We start from the raw sequence: 18,363 nt of genomic DNA, 5'->3' as shown, positions 1-18,363 counted from the left end.
GCACACACACACACACACACACACACACACACACACACACACATACGTATATGCACACATCTACAAATCAACATGCCACCTTGACTTTTGAATTGTCCTTGTGTGTTTCAGCATGCTGATATACTATCTTCAGGCCATTGCCAGATCCCTCAAATTCACCAACAACCAGCTGAGGATGCAACTCCAGACTGTGAGTTTCTGATGAGTCACTCCCAGAGTTATAGTTAGTAGGACTGAATCAAAAATATGTCAACGTGTTTCTCATTTACAACTCATTTGCATTTAGTAGCTTTGGTGACTATATGACAGTANGTCCAAGATGGCCTCCATCTTACATTGCATGCGTCTCTCCACAACAGTCCTGAGTGAGTAAGCAGACAATTTAAAGGAGGTAGTTAATTGGTTGAACAAAAAATCCAACTGACCAGCCTTTAGCATGTAGAGATATTTGTGGGTACAAAACAGTGATGCAGGATATAATTTACAGTTAAAAGAAGACTAGGTCAAAACCTAGTATATGTCTGGACTGCCTATAGTCAAATCCTGATTTTATAACTGCGTCTTCTGACAAAATCACCAAACACATCAAACACATCAAAGACAAAGACTGAGCTTTGATTTTAGCTGTATCATGGTATTCAAGTTACTGGATTACATGTAGGGATGCTCATTTTGAATTTTTTTTTCTGACCGGTAGCTGACGCTCATTAACTGACCATTAACTGTTAACCGACAAGATTAAAATGTACCATTTAGAATGAACGCGTGTCTGTGACCCATTGAAAAAAAAAACAATAAAACAAATGTTTTTTTTCTATAAAAAAGTTTGAAAAAGGTTTGAGCTGAGAGCGCTGTAAGGAAAACCTCCTCCTCCTCCGCTCTTGGCTAATTAATGATCAAAAAGAGCCAACAGTTGAACAAAACATAAACTTGTAGTCATGTTATTCAGAACTCAAAATAAGATAAACAGGTCAGGCCTTCCTCAGTCCTCAGGATAGCGGACAGCTTGTCTACTGGTTTTTGTTCAGAAATAGCATGTCAACAGGCTGTGGGGTTAGTCTGATGCACAGTCTGTTAACTATGCAGAGTAGAATACCTGCTCTGATGGTACTGATGTCCCAGGGATGCAGAGATAGTGCCTGATATGTGCCTGATATGTGCCTGTTCATACTTTTTTATTGTTAAACTGATAGTATTAATCGGTCAGAATTCTTATTGTCGGTTAATGGTTAAATGGTTAATTATTAACATCCCTAATTACATGTTAATACAAACTCAACACTCTAACTGTTTCGAATTTAAAGCCCCTCTGTGGCCCTTCTTTCTTAACAGGACTTTTATTGCAGTGCTGCATTAAGAGTATTGTCTCATTTCCAGTTGCTGGTGTTTCTGTTGTTTATGTGTTATTCAGATCTGCTAGCTTCTTTAGCAGTTACCAATGACTTCTCTCTCTCTCTCCCTCTCTCCCGCTCTCTCTGCTCGGTGTGTCTTATGTTTAGTTATTCCTCTGCCTCCTTTAGTAATAATGATACATGGAATGAAAGTAGTTTATTTGCTGTAATGGAGGCGAGGCTCAGTGTATTTGAAGCGTCCTTTCTCCTCCCTGCAGTTCCCGAGCAGCTGGAAAACCAAAGCAGCTCAGTAAACTATCAGTAACAAGAGGTGTAGCCCTAAGCTCCTGGTCAGCATTCATACACAGTCCAGACCTGAACCAAGTTTATACCCAGTCTGGTTGAAAATCTAGAGACAATGTGCTAAGATGTAAACACCGCCTAATAGAACCTGTTTGATCCAGAAACTTCAACTCAGTGGTGGAAATATGATCACTCAGTCAGTCAGTCAGTCAGTCAGTCAGTCAGTCAGTCAGTCAATCAAGTCAGTCAGTCAGTGAGGGACATCTTATAGACAGATTATAGGGCTGGCCCCCGCTGTTGTGGTCCAGCCAAAAATAAACGCGTGATCAAGCTGTCCAACAGCAACACTGTTTCAGAATTAATCAAAATGATTTAATCAGTCTATTGGCAGAAATAAAAAATAAAAGATAAAGATTGAAAATAACCCTAGACACAGTCCTGAACTAATGACAGACAACAATATCTAATGGTCTCGGTGTTTCTAAAGGTGGAACTTTCCTTCAATCTCTTTAGGAGCGGACTGAGGACAAGAAGAAAGTCTTCCAGATGGCTGCAGGTATTTCTGGTGTTTTGTCAGATCTCCTGTATGTGCTCCATTATTTATTTAAATAACTCAATTCAATTCAATTCAATTCAATTCAATGTGGGATGTGTATTTAAGACTAATAATGACAATGATAATAGTGAGTGGTAGTGTCAGATCTGGATGCTGCAGCTTCAGAGTCAGAGACACCTGCTGAATGAGAGGAGAACAAATTCTACAGGAGAGAAAAGACACACAGTTAATGATATGCAGTGTGCCATATAAATAGAGACTAATCTCCATGGTTCCTTACAGTAGAAGTAGTTTAGTATTTTTTAAAAAACAGGATCCAGGTCTTTATGTCTGTGAGACATTCCTAAAGTTTGATCACCTGATTAGTTTTATCGGGTTTCATGGATAAGTACAGCTGTATGTCAACTGCATAACTATGGAAATGTATGTGGTGCTTCCTGATATTGTAAGGAAACATATATAAGGTGAAAAGTATCAGTCCACAGAACCTTGTGGAACTTCATGACTAACTTTTGTGTGCATCAAAGAATCATAATTAACATGGACAAACTGGAATCTATCTGATACGTCTGACTTCTCTCCCTTAGCAAGATTACAGGTTACAGAGGCTGCGGTGGACAAAAAGCTGGATCAGCAGGAGAGTGACATCACGAGCCAGGAGGCCTCTGTCCACACTCCATCTCCTCGACGGAACGGCAGTGTAACAAACTTTCAGTCTCCCGTTCGTCGTGGAAACAGCATCCGCACCATCACCCGATCGGCATCCAGGGCGGACTTGAACAGAGGAAGTGCGGCTGGATCTGTCAGAAGTCCAACAGTGACCATACTGCCCAAACACCGGCTGGACCATATACCTAACAGGTTTCACATGCACTAATATATTAGTTTAGCCAAGCAGGTTGACTTTGAACAACAGATTATCTCTTACATAATGAATATAGGGCAGTTTTATTACCAGCTGCAACACTTTCAGTTGACTTAATTTATCAGTGACAGTTGTAACTATGGCTGCCGAAACTAAACCTTTCACTCTAACAGCTTGTTAAGACTGTTAATAATGTTAATCCAAGTCATAACTGCACTGGCCCCTGTGATTTGAAAATTGCACTCTTTTAAAGAGTTGTGATTATGGTCTGTAGTATTTGTTAGTCCTACTTGTGCCTACTTTAGCACTAACGTGGGTTTCAGTGGACAGTTTTCTAAATGCTGTCTCAGTTTCTTTTCCATCCTCACAAGAATGATATTCTTTGGGAAGCTCTGAGTACTTGTAAGTTATGTGAATGTTTTTTTTTTGGCATGAAAAGGTCAAATTTAAACATGCTGCAGTTTGGCTTTAAAGTACTATACTGGTAGTTTTTGCATGTTTAAGACCATGTTTGTTCAAACTGCATCTACATTACATCATCACTGACCAATATACAATTCATGCCAAAGTTTTTGGGTTTTTTTCTCTTCTTAAGCTTCTGTGCAGCCATTGTTCATTCGTTTCAGTATTTGACAGCCAACCTGTTTAGTTATCAATCACAGCTAACATCATGTCTGCTTTGTGCCACTGGAGTGCAGACATTTCAAATCAGTCCATGCTTTTTAACATTATTTTTAATATTATGCAATAATATACAGACAATAATGTTACATAAGCTGATTCTTATGTGTTGTCCTTTCTCATACAGGCCCCCACCATTTCTTAGTGGCCCTAGTGGAACCTGCAGGTCCAAGTCCTACCATCACATGGCGTACAATCCCCCAGCTCGCTATTCTGACAACATCCACTCTGACCCCCTGTACAGGAAGACCATACGCTCCATACACCCCGTCGAAGCTGCTGGGTTCATCGCTGCACAGAACTATGGAGGACGGCGTGGTCACACTACCCGCTACGTGATTGTCAATGAGCATGAGCCCAGGAAGAAGCTGCTGCGCTCAGCCACTCGGATCCCACGCCATTACCTCATGGAGGAGCCTGCAGAGATCCTGGAGCTGTACCCATGCAATGTCAAACGCTACACACCCCGCACCACTCACCACCACCAACCGCATCCTCACCGGTCCCACCCATCACAGCAGCATCTGAGTGAAGAGGAAGAGGAGGAAGAAGAAGGAAAAGGCAGGAGAAGGATGTCACTAGGGAAGGCTCATCGGCCCCGTTCCCTCTCTGACCTCCATCAACCAGCACACTTCTACATTGGTGACCGTGTAGAAAGCCACGTGTCCATGGCGAAAGACAGGCACGCAGCTCGAGTAAGATATGGAGCACAGGAAGAGGATGGAGAGGAGGATGGTGAAGGAGAAATAGACTGGGGGGATTTGGAATCACATGCCCGGTCCCAGGCCAGTGTGAGAGGAACAGACCCTCTTCTTGTGCGAACCAGGCATCATATCCATTCCCCAGGAAGACACTGTCAGTCCCCAGCTAGGACCAGGCACATGGAATCTTATGTGAAGCCCAAGACGAGACCGAAGCTGGAGACCCCTCTGACCGAGTCAGACTCGGCCTCCCTGGCCTCCAGCAGTGACCAACAGAACAGTAGCACTGACCAGTACATTCAGGTTATCCACAATAAGGAGCGTTATCTCAAGTCTGATGCGAAGCAAGGAAAGCTGGCCAAAAAGAAGTCAAAAACCAGCTTTGATCTAAATGTCACTGAGTCAAATGACCTGGTCTGTTCCAATGTATGACATCTTTGCTAAAATGATGTATTCTGCTAAAATGTTTCTCTCTCTCTCTCACTCTCTCTCTCTCTCTCTCTCTCTACAAATATATCCCAATAAGAGTTGATACATTGCACTGAAAGCACAGAAAGTATATTATTATAAATGTGTGTCCCATATGTGTGGTCTTGTATCATTTTGAAACGGCTGTGTCAGCTAATTATGAGTTATTGTAGCAATGTGTATCACAATAAAACATGACATTGACTATCAGTGTAACGTAAGCTATTAAAAGTTGTACAGCTTGAATAATTACACTTCAGTTACAATAAAATCATCTCTATAAAAACTCATCAGTCTTGTACTCTGAATAAACATCTGGATTGAAGTGACTACTACAATTCCCAGCTTGCTTTGCTGCATCAAGCAAGGATCCAACAGCAGGTGAGTGAAGCAAACCAGATTACAAGAAAGAGTCGGGCGGTTTTGCTTTCAAAATAAAATATGTGGAACTTGTCGCTTCATTAAAAGTGTCGGTGTGCTCAAACTACTAGCGTACTATTTGATTAAATCTCTGAATGCTATTGAAAATATACAGAAAATGGTATTACGGCACATGGTACATGATCACAGACACATACATTTGCGAATACATGTTTTATTTTGAATGCCATAGCCGGAAGGGTATTTTTTCTGGTTGATTTGACATCTTTTGCAGGCGATTCTCCTCGTTCAGTGAATTCATTCAACTACTTTTGGATTTTAATGTCTCATCTGAGACTGATGGGGGCCGTTGTGTAGTCTAAGGGCAGTTAAAGGTTTTCAGTTCCCAGTACTTGACAGTTGTGGATGCCGTTTTTTATCCACGTAGGCTACGTAACCTCGAAGCGAGCTAGCTGCATGTTAGTAAACGATGCGTCTTTGCATAGCACGTTTCATTCATTTTGGCTAACACTAGCTTTGGCGGTTCACGCTCACCTGACCAGGGTTTGGTCGACTTTATAACACTAGGTACTTTTTGCTAATGAAGTTGCGTGACATAGTTCAGCTACAGTGTGGCTTCGAGTTTCTGTTGAACTGAGAAATAACAGTTGCGTGTGTCGACCACTTAGCTGCTTTAACGACAGCTACTCCGCAAAGTGAATTAGGTTAGCAAAGGTAACGTTAACTTTTACCAACTATCATGGATTATGAACATAAAGCGAAGGCAGTGGCTGACTGCTTGCTGAGCTACAAGAGGGATGAGTCCGGATGGAAAGTCTGCAAGAAATCGGTAAATGTTTCTTGGTATTGTATGATACTAAATTGTACGATTTGTATCCTCTTGCCCTTCAACATGCCGTTCTTTGGTGTAGAGAACCAGCAGGCAGGTTCTTTGATGACAGTTTGACTTGATGTTGCCTACCTGACGTTAAAAGTTTAAAAGCTGTTACGAAACTTGAGACTTAACTCTTCAACTTGGCCCCAAATAACACCAAGCTAGTTTTAAGAAAGACAATTTTTACAATTAAGGGAGACTGGGGATGGTTGTAATGTTTTCGACATTTCTGTCTGTATCTTTTAAGCCAGTGCATTCAAAATTTAGTACTAACTAGTTCCATGTGTCTGCTATTAACTGGAGTAGGTAGTATCTCTGCAACACAGAACATGTCTGGTTTATTCTCAAACAAATGTTACATTTCACTACATAGTCCAGATTAGTTGTGACATACCCTGAGGTGAAATGTAACATTATAACATAAGGATCATGACAAAAACTTGATATTGAAAGATTTTCATTCAACACTTAAATGATTTTTAACATAATTGGAGTGTGTGTGTGCCAAGTATGTTACTGTCAGTCATAGTAGTGATAAGACATTTGAACAAAATGTGCAAATGTTCACCAGATTCCACAGTTGAACATTTGTGTCTCTCTCTCTTGGAGCCATTAACTAGCTTAACTTACAGCCAGCAGCTAAATTACATTAGCATTGACAACATGCATGAAAATATCTACATATACTAACAATAAACACAACATAAGTATGAAGAGTTAACCTACAAAGCATGCAGTGCTAATTTCTTTCCTTCTAAATTAAGGACTAAATAGAGCAGATATAGAGTGAATCAGTTGATTTGTAACTTGTTCCTGATAGGAGAAATTGGAAGTGTTACAACTGACTCATGTTACAACCATCCCCCGGGCTCCCCTAGTTGCTGTTGGTTTTAACTGTAATCAAATGCACCATTCAGTCAAGAGAAGTATGAACAACTTCCAAAATACAGGCTTTAGAAGTAAAACACTTGCATTACTAGATATACCAGAGTGATCAAATGCTCTCAGACACAGGGGATGGACAGAGTAACAGAATTAAACACAGAAGACGTCTTTTACTGAGTCCATAGTTTTTGGCATTTGTTGACACTCAGGAACTTTTAGACACTGACTGTCTTTCAGTGATGGTGGTTGGGAGGGCCTGCTTGTCACCACTGTTCTTTGCAAAATGCAGTATTTCTGTTTGTCATGTCAACATAATACATGAATATGCTGCTCATTTCTATTTGACCCATAATATTCGGTTTAGATTTAGAAGATTAGTATAATTGTGGTTGTATTTACAGTTATTTTTAAGTTTTTAGTATAGCTTAACCAGTTTTGAACATACAGTCATTGAGCACTTTATTAGGAACACCTCCTTATTCATGCCTTTATCCCATCAGCCAATCATGTGCCAGCAGTGCAGTGCATGAAGTCATACAGATACAGGTTGTTGTTGATGTCAGAGGAGAATGGACATTCTGGTTGGAGCTGACAGAAAGACTACAATCACTCAGATAACCACTCTTTAAGCTAAGAAGCTTCAGACTGAACAACACGTACAACCTACAACAGCAGAACACAACGTTAGGTTCCACTTCCTGTCACCAAGAACAGAAACCCAAGGCTGCAGTGGACACAGACTCGCCAACACTGGACAGCTGAAGACCTGGTCTGATGGATCTGGATTTGTGCTGAGGCAGCAGATGGTAGAGTCAGCGTCTGAATCCATGGATCCAAACTGCCTTGTGTCAACAGTCCAGGCTGGTGGTGGAGGTGTGATGGTGTGGGGAGTGTTTTCTTCTTAACACCAATCAATCATGGTCCTAATTTTTCAGTCTGGTTATTGTTGCTGACCATGTTCATCCTTCATGGCCACAGTTCACCATCTTCTAATGGCTCCTTCCACAGGATCATGCTCCATGTCTCAATCTGGTGTAATCAACATGACAGTGAGCTCAGTGAACTTCAGTGACACCCCCCCCCCCCCCCCACCCCCCAGTCTCCAGACCTGAATTCAGCAGAACACCGTTGTGATGTGGTAGAACAGGAGGTTGGCAACATGAATGTGCAGCTGACAAATCTGCAGAATTAATGTGACGCAATCATCATGTCAACATGGAGCAGGAATGTTTCCAACACCTTGTGGAATCCATGTCACAAAGAACTGACGTTGTTTTGTGAACACAGGAAGGAACTACCCAGTGTTAATCTGCTGCAAAGTTTACTTTCAGAATACCTTCTGAGTTCAATGTATCCTTCCTTATTTCATGTATTGTCAGAATTCGTTCAGCCGCACATCAACACTGACAGTCTGTGGCGTACAGCAACTTTTACAGATAGGCGAGCAGAGCAAAGAACCAACCATAACTCCTCGCCATCACACATTGACCAAGGTGATTGAACCGATTCGAGAAGATGAGTCACGGTGAAATTTGCTCATTTACTGTTACTGCTACCTCGTAATGCTGCTCTCTCCCCTGCCTGACAAGCCCCAGCCTTTGTCAACGGGACACTGCCACGCCCATGGAAGTGACAGGTATTGATGGATGCAAACGGCTGGAAGTCAAGCTAGCTTCCAGAGGCAGCAGACACAAGCCACAGGAGGGCAGTGAATCACAAAGTAAACAGGCAATATCAGATTCTGTCTGTGACAGACAGCCGGTCACGAAATGTGTAGTGTGTCAGAGGAAGTGGCATGTACCAGGGCCATTCATTACAGGCAAATGTTGCTCACTGTAAATCTGCTGTTTTTATTTGGCAGAACGACGTGGTTGTGTCTTGGCGTCCCTCGTCAGAGTTCCCGGGGAATGTGTGAGAAACCTCAACTTCTCTTTTTCTTTCTCATATAGTTCAGATTTCCCCAACAAATGAACGTTGATGAAATGCATGTAGTAATCTTCAGAATAACACACCGCTGAGGTGTAAGTGTAAACAGAAGGATAAGAATAACAGTCAGGCCTTGTGCCTGCAACTGTGACCACTTCTTTATAATACTACCTGTCCTACACAGGATGCTAACAAAAACTGTATTGATGAAATGAAAAGCAAGATATTTGCCAGGAAACAACTTGTGGTAGAGGTGGTGAGTTTGTAGTGAGCTTATCACTGGTGCTATTTAAGCTTTTACACAACATTGTAAAAATATTATTCAAAACAAAAAAAAGGTGGCAGTGTGCACAGCTCCACATCCTGAAAACTCGTAGCTGACTCAAAAAGATGAAGAAAATGCCGGCACTCATTATTATCTTATCGGGGGCGGATGCTAACTAAGTAGATTTACTTAAGTACTGTACTTAGTACACTTTATTACTGTATTTTTTTTAAAGTATCTGTACTTTACTTGGGTATTATTTTATTTTAGAAACTTGTGACTTACTTAAAAGACTTAAAAGACACTTAAACACATATTGTACTTTTGACTCCTCTACATTTCTATGAAGTATTCTTACTTTGAAGCAGAGTTTTTATTCAGTTGAATGAATTTTTATTTTATTTTGAAAATGTGATAGACCGTACACAGTGTTCGTCACAGGAGAAAAACCAATCACAGTCAACTCCTCCACTGTCAGTCATGTTTGAACCGGTGGCGACATTAGATAAAGATGAGGCAGAAGCTTCCTCACCAGAGACCATGGTCTGATCTGAGGTCTGTGTTTGAAGGTTTACAAATAAAGAAAGATTCATTTAGTTTGAAATGTTTGCTGTGTTTACCACACCAAACTTCATCACTGACTAAAAAAGGCAGGTGGGTTGTTTCAGTCATATTTGACCAGGAGGATCTATACTCTGACTCCAGTAATGGAGCTGTTTACTTTGTCTGACTCTGCTTTTTATTTAATATGGGACAATAATATATAATATTGCTACATATTAAATAACAAGACTATTTAACTATGAGTACTGGCATTTTCTTTATCTTAAAAGCATTATTAGCTGTGAGTTGAAAGTCCCTTTGGTTGACCATGTCAGAAATGTAGAAAAATGTACAGTGTAGTGCTGCTTCTAATGTTTGGAATTTTGTGCAGCCTGTCAGTCCTGGAAAAGTGACAAAACATCCAGTCAAATTACAGACAGACGGTTACAGTCTCACGGCCCCATTGCTCTTCCACTCATGGCATCAGACTAAATCATGATTTATAATTCAGTTATTTATTATTATGGAACTCCAGGTGCCTTGCACAGTACACCACACACTCATGGATGCATTTAAAAATCACAAGACATCAGAACAAGTCACTTGCAGGACAGATTAGGCCACTGCATGAAAACCTCAGTTATTGCAGTAGAGGTACACTACTCTTTTCTGCCTCCATGATATTTTCTTTTCATTAATAAGTTGTGTATTATATATATTTACGGAAAATATGGTCTAAAAAATCGCCCAGAGCTTGAAACATATGGTGTGTAGAGTAGGACTGTTTATCTGTGTGCAGATGTTAAGTAATTTGCCTTTCCAAGAATGTATGAATCTAATTTAGAGCAGAGTCACGCCTTAATAATCTACAGTGCTGTCCTGACTGTGTCCTGTCATCTGGCTTCCTCTGCAGTTACAGGGGCGAGGGAATCGTCAGCGGCAGCCTGGAGAAAGTGTGGGAGTGCCTGAAACCAGTACCCAATGGGCACAGAGTCAAATGGGACAACAATGTGAAAAAGTTTGAGCTGTTAGAACAAATCACAGAGGTGTGTTACTTTGATGTTTTGTCGTTATCGTCCTGTACTAGTTAACCCAGTCGTCTCTCCGTGCAGTAGACACATTTCTTTTGATTTCCATCAAAGATTGTCTGAATTGCTTTAAAGCTGCACTCGGTGTCTAAACATACCTCACATGGCAGATAACGTGTTTGGAAACTGTAACTTTGACCCGCAATACCCAGAAATCAAGTGTTATGATATCATCAAACTGCATACATGCCTCATGGCTTAATAACCCAACTGAACACTGAGGCTTCATACCAAAAGATACTAACTTCGTATCTTGTCTCGCCAATTACCATTCCCAGCGTACTCAATTTGTTAAGTTAGGACAAATCCACATATGTTGTTCTAAAATGAAAGTCTTGCCCAGTGCAGCTTTAAACGCATACATGTGATACTAGAGGTGATATCCATTTTTGCTTTAGCTGTGTTTGAGTCAGTCTTTGAGTACATTCCCTTGTCTCCCACTCTCGCACAGGACATCTCTATCTGCCGAACAGTCACGCCCTCAGCAGCTATGGGTATCATAGCTCCACGAGACTTTGTAGATGTTATTTTAGTTAAGCAATACGAAGATGGCACCATTTCATCAAATGGTGCGTAACGACCCATTCTTGTCTCTTCTTCTTCCTGTACTTGTTTCTTTTGTACTTCTAAGATTCATTGTGCCATGCAGACGGGGCGGGACAGTTTTCACTTTGATGCAAGGCTGTTTGGGTTTTTTTTTTTTTTTTTTTTTCTATTCTGAGGATACACTACAGGTCTGAACAAACTTAAACAGATTCAACATCACATGTTAATCAGATTTTCTTTGAATGGTTTATCATGCCACAAAAAAATACCTGAGCAGATTTCATTTCAATCAAATACGTCTTGAGAAGAAAAGTTATTGAAGAGACTCAAGTTTCTCTAACAATCTGGGTCCTAAAGGTTTTACATGGCCTAGGAACTTTAGACCGGCTGTAGACTAAGGTTATCACAAGATAATGGGTCAATTTTCCTGTTATCTTAACAAAACAAAGCTCCATTATACGTTAGCGTTATCTCAAGCTCACGAGATAATTGTTACATTATCCAGAGAAAATGAAGCTCTGTTATCAGTGATCTTGAGATAACAAGAAAATTATTACGTTATCTCAACATAACAAAGCTGCATCTCGAGATAACGGGATAAAAAAAATATTTTCGAGTAGATAAATACCTAAAAAGAAAATAGAATAGTTCTTTGATATTTATGATTCTGAGCAATTAAGTGAAGGGAACATCCATTGAGGACCATTTATGTTTACAAGGCTCAAACAGGGAAATGAATGCTGAACAATCAAGGCCTGTACTCACAAAGCATCTTAAGGCTAAAAGTTCCTAACTTGCCAATTTAGGAGAAACTCCTAAAAATAATGGGCATGTCAGTCCTAACTTAAGGACTTTTTCTAACTAAGAGTAATTCACAAAGCCACTCAGCGCTAAAAGTAGCAGCTAAGTCTGGGAGAAGTTAGAAGAGTTGAGATGACTCCTAACTTTCGTTTCAACCAAAAACTACCTGGAACTTTTAGTTCTTTTCAGGAACTAAAAGCATTTTATTTTCAAATAAAGGATGATCCCGTATTATATGTGACAGGTGGCAACCCTAGCCACTCCGGTTTTTGTGGTCCTTTTATATTTTTAAAGTCCTGTTTCAGTTTTTTTACCTTCTCCTGGACCTGTTTCGCTGTGTGGAAAATGTGTTCGCTCGCTCAGTGCTCGGCCCCTATGGACTTTTAAACATGGTGGGTGAAATAAGATGCAGCAAGTACGACCAGGTACTTTTTTGGGGGTCGATCAATTACCCCAGAACTAAATTTAGCCCCTGGTTCCTGCGGTGGAAACGTGCATCGTTCCTCAAAAGTTCCCTGGTTCCTGGGGAACGTTCCTGCGGTGAAAACGCGGCTTAAGACCAAATCACAAAGAATCTTAAAGAGCTGCTGTCATTCCACGTCACAGTGTTCCTGAAACCTTACTAGATGCTAAATTACTTAAAAAGATACGACTCAATCATGAGAGAATAATGATCGTTGTGGAGTTTGTGAGGGATTAAATAACATCTTCTACCAACCGAAACAACCAGATCAGTGCAGAAATTAAGTGTGCAAAGCTACGCTAGTTGGCAACAGAGAAAAGCCCATCTATTGACCAAACAATAATTGCGCTCTGATCCGACATCATAGATCGAGTCATACGATTTCCTTTAGATGTTCAACAACTCCAGAGAAATAAAGCAGCTTCATGGTCGGTCTACCTGCTGTGATCGCTGCCAGAAATGGAAGCATGTTAAAATGATTGAACCATCACCAGACAAATCCATTATTATTTAATTTGTATTTGTTTATTTCTCAGTGTTTTTTTTTTATTATTACTGCAGGATGTTGCGCATGTGTTTTCACTGGCACAAACGGTCTATCATCAACCAATCGCTGTGGTTCCTGCAAAGGAGCTCGTCGGTGTAAATTGACATCAGCCATAGCAACAGAGTCGCTCTCTTAGCTCAGGAGGTTTCACTTCTCCTTAGTAAAAGATTGGTCTCGGCAGCTTTGTGAATAGGAATTTTAACTTTTAGTTAAAAAGGTTTAGCTCGACATAGGAGAACTCTTAGTGGTAGGATAAAATGCTTTGTGAATACGGACCCTCGACCTTAAATGCCTGGAAGAACTATTTTTGTCAGGGTCACATTGGTCACATCCACAGTATTAAAACGTAACATTCAATCGCACATGAATTAGACTTACTTCAGCATCACAGAGCAATAATATACAGTAGCTGGAAATAAGGTGACATCAAATGTCCATTCAGTATAATGGATGATAATTATTAACCACTGGATCACATTTGATCTCTTGACTGACTCTTCACCTCTAATGAGCTGCATGTTGTAAAACTGTATAGTGTCAGTTGTGGCGCCAATAAATTCATCACAGTGTAGGATTAATATAAAATCTGTGGGTGACTGTATAGATACTATGATGAGAGGGGTTTCAGGAAGAAGAAAAATATTTTACAGTACAGTAACAAGAATTTTTGCTATTTTCAGACAGTTAGACAGAAACAAAGTCATGGGTGACCCAAATGTCCCTCACAGTGTACAGACCCACTTCCTGGTTGTAAAGTGGTTTAGATGATCTGTGTATTTTTCCACTGATGTCACTGTATTCCCGTATCTCAGCTTGGTGAGTACAAAAATATCATGGAAACTAAGATATGACATCGATACTGATCTTCTCACCTATAGTTGAAGTCAGAAGTTTACAGACATTTGGGTTGAAGTCATTAAAACTCTTTTTAACCATTCCACAGATGTGGTCAAGTCAGTAAGGTCATCATCTATTTAGTGCATGACAAGTCATTTTTCCAACAATTGTTTCCAGACACATTGTTTCACTTTTAACTCACCATATCACAGTTCCAGTGGGTTAGAAGTTTACATACACCAAGTTCACTGTGCATTCCACCTGCTGGGAAAGTTTCAGCAAATGATGCCATGGCTTTAGAAGCTTTTGATAGGCTAATTAACATAATCTGAGTTAATTGGAGGTTTGCTGTGCAGGTATTTTAAGGCCTACCTTCAAATTTAGAGCCTCTTTGCTTGATATCATGGGAGAATCAAAAGAAATCAGCCAAGACCTGAACAAACAATAGTACACAAGTTTAAACACCATGAGTCTTTCATTAACATACCCTGAAAGGCTGCTCAGCAAGGAAGAAGATTCGGCTCCAAAACCACCATTTAAAAAAAAAAAACAAAAAAAAAACAAACTCCAGTTGAAACTGCACATGGAGACAAAGATCTGACTCTCTGGAGAAATGTCCTGTGATCTGATGAAACTAAAATTGAACTGTTTGACCCTAATGTCCATCGCTGTGTTTGGAAAAGAAAGGTTGAGGCTCGTAAACAGAAGAGCAGCATCCCAACTGTGAAGCACAGGGGTGGCAGCATCATGTTGTTGGGGGGGGGGGGGGGTATTGAAGCAACATCTCAACACATCAGCCATGAATTAAAGCTTGGTTGCAAATTGGTCAATGATTCCAAGCATACTTCCAACGTTGTGGCTCCAGGACAAAGTCCTGTGTTGGAGTTGCCGTCACAAAGTCCTGACTTCAATCCAGCTGAAAATTTGTGGGTAGAACTGAAAAAGTGTTTGTGAGCAAGAAACCCTGATTCAGGAGGAATGGACCAGGATTCAGCAACTTACTGTGAGAAACTTGTGAAAGCTACCTGAGACGTCTGACACAAGTTAAACAGTTTAAAGGCAGTGCTACCAAATACTGTTATTCTGACATTTCACATTCTGAAACTGAAGCAGTGATCCTAACCTACCTGAGACCGGTGATGTTTATTAGGATTAAGTGTCAGGAGTTATGCAAAACTAAATGTATTTAGCTAAAGTGTGTGTAAACTTCTGACTTCACCTGTAACTCTTCGTGATAAAGCGAATGAGTGTATTTCCCAGGAGGAAAAACAATTGCTCTATTTATACTGAAAACCTGCAGGCTCTTGGTTTAGTTCATGCGCTCACGTGACTCTTCACAAGATCAGTATAAAGTTGACAAATGTGCGTGTGTGTGTGTTTTGTGTCATGTCATACAGCCACCAATGTGAGTCACCCGGGCTGTCCTCCCCAGTCTGGCTACGTAAGAGGATTCAACCATCCATGTGGCTGCATCTGTGTCCCCATTTCGGGGTGAGTACACTGACACACAAACAAACATATACAAAACTAGAATCACCTCCTTGTGGTTGTCTGCCTCCTCCGCTCAGACTGGTTTCAGGTTACCTCCCTGTTTATCCAGAGTCAGAGAAAATATCAAACATTTGTGTGAAATTTTGTCATCATTGCTGTGGGAAGTCTAGAGTTATGGCTAAAAAGTATTTTGTGAGGTCACACTGACCTTCACTTTTGACCTTTGACCACCAAAATCTAATCAGTTCATCCTTGAGTTCAAATTTGAAGGGATTCCCTTCAAGAGTTCTCCAGATATTGAGTTCATAAGGCCAAAATCATATTTTGTGAGGTCAACATGACCTTGACCTTTGACCTTTAGCCACCAAGATCTAATCATTTTGTCCTTGAGTCCAGGTGAATGTTTTTGCCAAATTTCAAGAAGTTCCATCAAGGCTTTACTGAGATGTTGTGTCCAAGAGAATGGAAGGGGATGGGGAACAACCTGAAAACAATATTGCTCCGGCTCTGACTTATCGCTGGTGTGGAGGCATAAAAAGTACAGCGTTTGCTTTCTCCTCTTTGTATAACAGTTTCTTTTGTGTGTTTTTGTTCCAGAGAGCCCAACAAAACCCAGGTGTTCAGCTTCTTCCAGACGGACCTGGGTGGCTTCCTCCCCCGTTCTGTGGTCGACTCGTTCTTCCCATCCAGCATGGCCGAGTTCTACAGCAACCTGGCCAAGGCTGTCAAATCCCTCAAGGACCTTTGACACTAAGAGTTAAGAAATCCACCTACAAATATGGTGTTTAATTAGTCTCCAAACTTGTTCAACTTGACGAGCGAGCTGGTGTTGGGCTTTTGCGTGGGGAGGGCTGAGTGAGTAGAAACGCTCCCCAGTCTCGTGGATGATGTTCTGTGATACACGGAGCTCTTACGTGCGCAAGTTTTGAGACGAATTAAACGCCACATTTAAACCTTGGGCCTCCTGACTGGTCAGGCCAAAAGTCCATTCCACTTTCCACAGTCCAAAGTCAACAGCAGTCAGCACACTGAGATTATCAACAACCGTTTAATCCAGATAGATCTAATCCACACTTCATGTGTAATGTACCTTCCTTATACTCCTGTGTTACTGCAGGAAGAATCCAGTAAATCCTCAACACTGAAAAAATACAGAGGGCTTCCATTTAACAAAACCAGTCCGTCTACATCCCTCTCTGTCGGAGGGATTTATTTGCCCTAATCTAAATGATTCCAGTAGATGTCAAATCTATATTTGTACATGTGCTAAAGGTGCAGAATATCTTTCCTTTCTACCAGAATGACGTGACACCAGACATTCCTCTTCTACTCATTGCACACTCGAGTGTGTGCGGTAAACATGCATGTTGCATGGACCTTATTTACCCTATGCTGGTATCAGATTATTGGTTTGGAGTTGTCCCTCATACCTCATATAGATGTTTGTGTACTTGAAGTGTCACAGTTTTGCTCATCTCCACTCACCTGTAAACCGTGAATATATCAGCTCCACCGAAACACTAAAGCACAGGTGACACGGCCTTTTTAAACAAAGGCAGCTGTTTAGAGGTCAAATATTCAAAGCTGCTCCATTTAGCAGAAAAGTTTCTTCCCCTTTCTTCATGCCATTGGTTGCTGAAAAGTAAATTTCCCTCTCTTTTTCACCATGAACAGTCCTCATGCAGGTTTAAGATTAGAACCAAGTCAGCTGCTGTGACTCATGTTCATAAGGTGTGTTTCCATTAAACACACAGTATGTAACTTCTGCTGGTAGGAGTCTTTCTATCAAAACAGTGTGAGTGGTTCAGGAAATCAAACAGACCTGGTGATTCTAACTGTTAAAAACACTGAATGAAGCAGTTTGACATTTAAAGTCAGTGTTGGAGCGACGCTGTACGGAGGACAGAGACTCAGGGAAGAGTTGGAGCTGAGATTGATGCTAACCTTTGTTCTGATTGTTTCTCTGATAACTTATGAAGCAGACGTTCAGCAGGTTTTTACCAGCAGCTGAATTCTCCACAGAGGTGTCCTCCTCTCCATAACAAACACACCAGGGGATTAAAACCAGTAGAAACACCCAGAAAGCAGTTTACCTTTAAAAAGCAGAGATTCAGCGACGCTCTTCAGTGACACAGGACAGGACGTCTCCAGCAGCTGGGAGCTGAGCTGTCTAACATTTCCTCAGCTTGTTTCTCTGATAACTTCAGATCCAGACGTCCGACGACTAAAATCCTTCATCTGGTTCAAATATAGAGCTGAAAACCACCAAGGTGTCAAAAGTGTATGTGGCTTAAAGCTAGAGAAAAGTCAATGGCCCAATCCCAGTGTCCTCCCTCAGAGACTCACAGACTTTGAGGCTCGTTCCCAGTAAGTCCATGACGGCTTAGTTCTGTCCCACTGTCAAACCATCCAGAGCACGAGGGCTCTCTAAAGACATTTGAGCCCTTTCTGGACACTTTCCATAAGTCTGCATTTCTGCAGATTTCGCTTGAGGGAATTACCCAAAGTTCTTAGTGTTGTGACATTTAACACAAGGTTACCATGGTTACCAGGGGACGCCTGGAAAAAATAAGAAAGAAAAAAAGGTTAACATGCATGAGAGGAACAAACCATAACATTATCACACAGAGCTCACTGTGACTCAGAGCCAGAACTGTGTGTAGTTACCTGTCCTATGATGACATGATGATAAATTCCAAGTCTGGTTTCACCGGATCTGATCCAAAATTTTTATTTTGTTTACGAACAGGGAGTGAAGGAAGGGAATAAAGAATGGAAAATCAGAAGTTCCAAACCCACAACTATACAACA

At 41.0% G+C, this 18,363-nt stretch overlaps 2 protein-coding genes across 3 annotated transcripts in view; both read left to right on the top strand.

Annotated features, from left to right (window-relative positions):
* The window catches only part of tmc3 (transmembrane channel like 3), a 49,847-nt gene extending 44,978 nt beyond the window's left edge, over positions 1–4,869 (top strand). Inside the window, exons 20-23 of the mRNA XM_022742160.1 lie at positions 112–190; positions 2,148–2,190; positions 2,778–3,051; positions 3,864–4,869. Coding sequence (XP_022597881.1) covers positions 112–190; positions 2,148–2,190; positions 2,778–3,051; positions 3,864–4,869 — 1,402 coding nt within the window. The remainder of the gene's footprint in view (positions 1–111; positions 191–2,147; positions 2,191–2,777; positions 3,052–3,863) is intronic.
* Positions 4,870–5,553: 684 nt separating this feature from the next.
* stard5 (StAR related lipid transfer domain containing 5) lies at positions 5,554–17,421 on the top strand. Of its 2 annotated transcripts, none has more exons than XM_022745812.1 (6): positions 5,554–6,115; positions 8,907–8,956; positions 10,699–10,825; positions 11,319–11,436; positions 15,459–15,552; positions 16,150–17,421. In XM_022745812.1, exons 1-6 carry the CDS (start codon positions 6,026–6,028, stop codon positions 16,298–16,300), a joined length of 630 nt encoding a protein of 209 aa, XP_022601533.1. In that variant the 5' UTR covers positions 5,554–6,025; the 3' UTR covers positions 16,301–17,421. The 2 variants fall into 2 exon arrangements, with proteins under 2 accessions (XP_022601533.1, XP_022601524.1); XM_022745803.1 differs by having other exon boundaries at positions 10,693–10,825.
* The last annotated feature ends 942 nt before the right edge of the window (positions 17,422–18,363 follow it).

The sequence above is a fragment of the Seriola dumerili genome, unplaced genomic scaffold (assembly GCF_002260705.1).
Source record: "Seriola dumerili isolate Sdu_G_001 unplaced genomic scaffold, Sdu_1.0 BDQW01000003.1, whole genome shotgun sequence".
Lineage (NCBI taxonomy): Eukaryota > Metazoa > Chordata > Actinopteri > Carangiformes > Carangidae > Seriola > Seriola dumerili.
Note: the sequence above shows the minus strand (reverse complement) of the source record. Positions and strands in the feature narration are given on the sequence as shown.